We start from the raw sequence: 6565 nt of genomic DNA, 5'->3' as shown, positions 1-6565 counted from the left end.
GAAGGGAGATTAAATGATTTGTCATTAGGGTAAATTATTAAGATAAATGATAAAATCTATAAATAAAAGTTTAAAATAAAGGTATCATTTAATAATAAATGTGAGAATTGCCAAAAAATTGACATACATCTTACAAAAAACTCCTATTGGGAGCTTTTAGTTTTTTTTCATTATAAAAAAACCCATTTTATGATAAGGGATTTTATAAAATTATATTTGACTAAGCTTTTGTTTATAAGGAGAAGATAAGCTAAAAATATGAGCTCCCAGGCACGTAAAGAAATTTAATGACAAAAAATTAAAAACTGAATAGTCAAAATCACTTGATGTTACTTTGCTTTTACGAGTGTATTCACAAGGGCACTATTCCACCTAGTCCCGTATAAGGTTATAGGTGGCTAATGACAATTTATGTTTCTCTATGGAAGACCTTTTTCTACTTTTTCACTATTTTATTGAGAAAATTAATAATCTTTTCCGACTTTTAAGCTATGTATTTATGGAGATTCAATGGCATAGGATTGTTTTCTCCATAATCTAATGGTAGACTGTTGAAAATTGAAAAGACTCCATTCATGTAAATCTTCATATTCTTCTTATCTTTCTCTTTTTTTATTTTAAAAATTAAGTGACGGCTCTAGACTTCTAAGCCTTGTATTTATGGATATTTAATGGCCAATGACGATTATATATTATCCTTTTTTTTATAGAAAACATTCTATCTAAAGAGATTCAATGACAAAAATCAAAAATTTAAAAGCCAAAACTGCATTGATGTTATTTTGCATTACTAGTTTATTTAAGGGTAATATTCTGCCTAACACCTTATAAGGTGATATGTGGCTGATGATGATTATGTATTACTCCTTTTTTCTTTTGTCTCTCTCTAGAAAGCCTTTTATTTAAAGAGTTTTAATGAAAAAAAATAAAAAATAAAAAGTCAAAATCACGTTGATGTTATTTTGCCTTTACGAGTTTATTCACGGGGGCACTATTCCACCTAGCCCCTTATAAGGTAGTAAGTGGCTAATGAGAATTTTTGTTTCTCTAAGGAAGACTCCTTTTTTATCTTTCTTAGTTTTTTATTTAAAAATTAATAACCGCTTCCGGCTTTTAAGCTGTGTATTTATAGATATTCAATGGCATAGAATTGTTTTCTTCGCAATTTAATGGTAGACTGTTAAAATTTGAAAATTGAAAACCTCATTAATGTAAATATTCATATTCTTCTTATCTTTATCTTTTTTATTTTAAAAATTAAATGTCCGCTCTAAGCTTTGAGCCTTGTTTTTATGGAAATTTAATGGCCGGTGACGGTTATATATTACTCTTTTTTCTTTCTTGAAATTCTACTATTTAAAGATATTTAAATACAAACATTAGAAATCGAAAAGTCAAAACCGTATTGATGTTATTTTGCATTACTAGTTTATTACTAGTTTATTTATAGGGTTTGTTTTTTCTGATGTTACTTTAGATAACTTTATCTAATGTTCATCAAAACGACGTTGTTTTGGGACGGAAATCATGGTATTTTTGTAATTTTAATTTATTTCAGGGTTATAATAGTCTTTATCACTCTACTTTTTTAATTTTTCAACCCCAAAACGACGTCGTTTCGATGAACATTAGATAAAGTTATCTAAAGTAACATCGGAAACTTTTTTCCCTTATTCATAAGGGCACTATTACTCGTAAAGTGATACGTGGCTAATGATGATTATATATTACTTTTTTTCTTCTTCCGGAAAGCCTTTTATATAAAGAGATTAATGACAAAAAAATAAAATAAAAATGTCCAAACCACATTCATATTATTTTGCACTTAAGAGTTTATTAACAAAGGCACTATTGCACCTATGACCTAACCCCTTATGAGGTGGTAGGTGTGCTAATGGAAAATATTTTTTATGGTCCAGGACCATCGAATTTTTTGATGCTCTTTCTCACAACATTAATTTTTTCTTTCTCTTTTTATTCCTGTTATTTTCTCTCTTTTCTAATTTTACCCTCCTATTTATACTAAAGGACCACCTAAAAAATGGTGGTCCCGGTCCACAATAAATAATCTCGTGCTAATGACAATTATGTATTACTTTTTTCTTCTTCTACAAAGCCTTCTATTTTAAGGGATTTAATGACAAAAAATTGAAAAGTCAAAACCACATTGATATTATTTTGCATTTGAGTTTATTCACAGGAACACTATTCCACCTAGCCCCTTATAAGGTGATAGATGACTCATAACGATTATATATTACCTCTTTTTTTTCTTCTATAAAGCCTTCTATTTAAAGAGATGTAATGAAAAAAATTAAAAATTTAAAAGTCAAAATCACATTAATATTCTTTTGTATTACTATTATATTTATAGGAACATTATTCCCACCTAGCATCTTGATCTTACAAGGTGATTGATGGGTTAATTTATCTCTGAAACATGTAATGTCATTTCTCTTCCTGATTGTTACATGTCATTCTTATATCAATAATTTTGAAAAGAAATATTACTTTTATAAATTTTTTTACCTAAATTACTCCATAGAAAAATAAAAAATAAAGTAAGTGACTTTCCCTTCAATAATACATAATAGTGTGAATATTCTATTATCCTATATTATCAAATAATACCAAATAATATTATCCTGATACGCAACCAGGTCGTGCCACCAAACATCCTCACTCTTCGAACACTTGTTACCTCGTACGTGGGAACAAAACAATCCCTCACCACTCTCTCATCACTCACGCGCTGACACTCACCCTGTTATTCGCGGGCCCTACTTTACGTCAGTGTACTGGAATGCGTGCACCCCTGAATTTGACTCGCGCAGATTTTAGTGTTTGCCATTGGCGTTTTGGCTCACCGGCTTGGCCAAAATTTTATTTTCCTATATGGATTTCCCAATATTTGTACAACTAACGTTTCCTTTTTCCTTTTTTATTTTTTTTCTCATTTGTCCTCGTCCCATGCTTCCTCCTGCCATCTCTGCACAGTTCTACTGTACCTACGACAGTGAGTGGAAAAATTAAGCGTTTTATTAATTTCACGTTAAAGGAAATAAATTATCTCATATCATAGATAAATTTGTGGGCGGCTCCATCATCTGAAAAAAAAATAAAAAAAATAGCATAGTTGTCGAAGAGAGAAAGTTATCAAATGTAGTATAAGAATAATTTTTTCTAAAACTAAACACATTTTTATTATTATTTAATTATATAACATGTTATAAAATAATTATTAAAACAACTAAACTTTTTAAATAATTTGTTAATAAAATCAAAACATAAAAAATATAAAAAATTAATTTAATATTCTTACATTAAATATCTTAAAAGAGGAGCATATTTTGATTGGAGTATAAGACTAAGAAGTCTTACTTTTTGTCACAACTATTTATTTCTGTCAATATAACAATTATAGTTTATTGAGTTACATCTATATATTAATTATTAATTTGAAATAAGCTACATTGGTCAAATTAATGAAAATCTATGGCTGAAATAAATAGTAAGAGCCTATTTGGGACATCCTTTCTTTAAGCTAAAAGTTACGTTTAACTTAAAGTTAAAAAAAGAAAAATTTAAAAAATAAAGCTAAAAATTATTTGATAATTATATAAAATTGTTCTTAAGATTTTGAAGGGAGAGAAATGAAATAATTTATTATCAAGGTAAATTATAAAGATAAATGATAAAGTTCACAAATAAAAATTTAGAATATGTGTATATTTAAAAAATAAATATGAAAATTCAAAAAAGTTGACATACATCTTAAAAAGAAGCTCGCCTAGGAGATTTTAACTTTTAGTTTTTTTCTTTGTTATAAAAAAAAGCTTTTTATTATTAAAACTTTTATAAAATTATGTTTAGTTAAGCTTTTGCTTATAAGGAAAGAAAAAGTTAAAAACAAAAGCTCCCAAAAGAGGCACTAAAACTTCTTAATATTTCACTGGAATCAAAAGATCCTATTTGGTGTTAAAATAGATTTTAAATATATTTAACTTGTATTTAGAGCCCGATTGTTTAGCCTTCTAAAATAAGTAATTTTTATCTCTTCCTTATTTTAAAAGTATTTTTTACAAAAGTTAAAGCTATTTATATTTTTATAAAAATATTTAGTTTTTTTAAAAAATATTTGACTTTTGACTTCTGCTTTTTCTAGAAGTTAAAATGTTTAGCTTCTGAAAAAGTAGGCTTTTGACTTTTTTGTGACTTACGCTTTTTTAAAAGTAGACATCCAAACAAACTAAAAATGAGAAGTGCTTTTTTAAGGAAAAAAGCAACTTTTGGAGGAAAAAGTCCATCCAACACTCAACTTCTTTTTTAACTTTTTGTATTTAAATGAAACAATTTTATATTAAAATTTAATATTAAAGAATCATAATATTTATTGAAAATAATAAATAATGAGGTTGCACATTTAATAGGCTAAAATGAATTGTTTAGTCAAAATAAAAAATTACTAACCATCAATAGTAGCATTTAACATATTTGGTTTTTTGTTTTTTAATGATAATTGTTTTACACCACTAAGCAACCCCATGTCACACTATAAAAAGAGATTGCACAATGTTCCTGAGCAAAACAGAGATTAGAGAGAAAAATCAAAGAGTTTCCATCTTCGTGAGAAAATGGAATTCGAGAAGCAAGATGTTGAGATGGAAGTGGAGGGAGCGAGTGATGACTCAGTGGTCAACCCATCACGTGTGAAAATGCCGAATGCAGGTGAAGAACCAATCATGCTGGCTCAGCCCGTGATCAGAAACAGTGGCAAGGGAAGGTACTGGGAGTGTCTCAAGAACCACGCTGTGGGGATTGGAGGCCACGCGCTTGACGGTTGCGGCGAGTTCATGGCTGCCGGTGCTGATGGCACACTCGACGCGCTCAGGTGCGTCGCGTGCAACTGCCACCGTAACTTTCACAGAAAGGAGACCGAAATTATCCCCGGAGAGCCGTTTTTATCCCGCCGCTACCAACAGCCGCCATTCGCGGCGTGGACCCCGGCGGGGTACATGCCGGTTGCGGGACAGCAGAGAGGGGCGGCGACACTGGTGCTGCCGTCGGCTGGTGGTGGTGGTGGGACCCAGACCTCGAGGGATGATCAAGAAGATGCTTCGGAGCCACGTGGTGGTGGGTCGAAGAAGAGGTTCAGGACCAAGTTCACTCAGGAACAGAAGGACAAGATGCTGTGCTTTGCTGAGAAATTGGGTTGGAGAATTCAGAAGCAAGACGAGAATGTGGTGGAAGAGTTCTGTAACGAGATTGGGGTGAAGCGTCAAGTGTTCAAGGTTTGGATGCATAACAACAAGCACACTCTTGGAAAGAAGACCTAGAAATGAATTTGAACGTGTGTGTTTTTGAGTTTCTAGTTATTGTCTCAGCCACCATTCCAAGTTGGAAGGTGGGAGTTTGCATCATATGATAGGGTTTCTATCTTTGTACTGTTTCATGTTAATTTTATTTTCTTATAGTATGGAGAATGGTAGGGGATATCTTCGGTATTCCTTATTGTTGTTTTAGTAATGTAATGTTTTGAGTTTCCATTTCAAATAAAGTAGATTATTGTTCGAGAATCGGTCTTTGGTTATCAGTGTTAAATTTTTTTATTTGTGCATGTTCTAGATAGTATTATTGTTTTGCAGAAAGAGCTTGAAAAAATGGTTGCGTAGATGATTATGAAGCTAAAAATAGATGAGCTTTTTATTTTGTTTGTATATACTGAATCACATATACTCAGTCCTAAGACAGTTGTTGGAAGCAGGAACCTTCTCGGTACCACCATTGCCTTCTCAACTGCATTTTTCCGTTTTTCGTGTCTTTTTATACGTCTATGCTTGTCTCTGGGTCCTTACTTTCTTCTGCTAACAGCAGAGTGCAAACCTTTTTAGCTTCTCCCACGCACTGAAAAAAGTGGGGAAATTTTGTGTCTAGTGGTTGTTTTGGCCTTCTCCTTCGTGCATTTTAATTTTTATTTATTTATTTATCATAATCTTAGTTTTTATTTCGCTTATTTTCATTAAAATTGTTCCCTTGGGGAGCAAAACATTGAAAACAAAGGAAAATCAATTTTGCATTACTTGTTTCATGAAAACTATTGGTTTTTGTTTTCCTCTCTTTCTTTTCTTTAAAAAAATATATTTGATAGTGACAATTAAATGCTCTAGGAGCGTTATTCTAGCTAGTGTCTTATATGATTTTCGGTGAACTAGCGTTTCTTTGAAGTGTTGTTACGTGTCAATATTTTTATAATTATTATTATATTTTTTAATGAAAGAGATACTATGTAGACTAGTGCGTCAATGGAGTGTTATTTTTTTCTCGAGGCAAAGTAAAAAAACTTGACTGTTCTTGGCTTTAAATCTTATATCTATAGAAATTTAATAACAAATGACCTTTTTGTTACATATTTTTTCGAGAAAATTAGGTATTTATTGGATTTTTAGTGATAAGATTGGAGTAATTAAAATGTTTGATTTTTTATTTTTTGGATAAACAAATGTATGGTTTTTTTTATTGTAGAAAATTTCTATAAAATTAGGGTTTAGGGTTTAGGGTTTAGATT

At 30.8% G+C, this 6565-nt stretch overlaps 1 protein-coding gene across 1 annotated transcript; it reads left to right on the top strand.

The window, feature by feature from the left end:
* The first annotated feature begins 4634 nt into the window (after positions 1–4634).
* Positions 4635–5336, top strand: LOC133283892 (zinc-finger homeodomain protein 2-like). The gene has a single exon (XM_061480816.1). It carries the CDS (start codon positions 4635–4637, stop codon positions 5334–5336), a length of 702 nt encoding a protein of 233 aa, XP_061336800.1.
* Positions 5337–6565: the final 1229 nt, after the last annotated feature.

Source organism: Gastrolobium bilobum, unplaced genomic scaffold (assembly GCF_033153095.1).
Source record: "Gastrolobium bilobum isolate Gb01-03AN ecotype WA unplaced genomic scaffold, APGP_CSIRO_Gbil_v1 utg28738, whole genome shotgun sequence".
Lineage (NCBI taxonomy): Eukaryota > Viridiplantae > Streptophyta > Magnoliopsida > Fabales > Fabaceae > Gastrolobium > Gastrolobium bilobum.
Note: the sequence above shows the minus strand (reverse complement) of the source record. Positions and strands in the feature narration are given on the sequence as shown.

Bases quoted from the DNA above. Each gene is read 5' to 3' on its own strand.
- LOC133283892 (XM_061480816.1), top strand. From the start codon at position 4,635: ATGGAATTCGAGAAGCAAGATGTTGAGATGGAAGTGGAGGGAGCGAGT.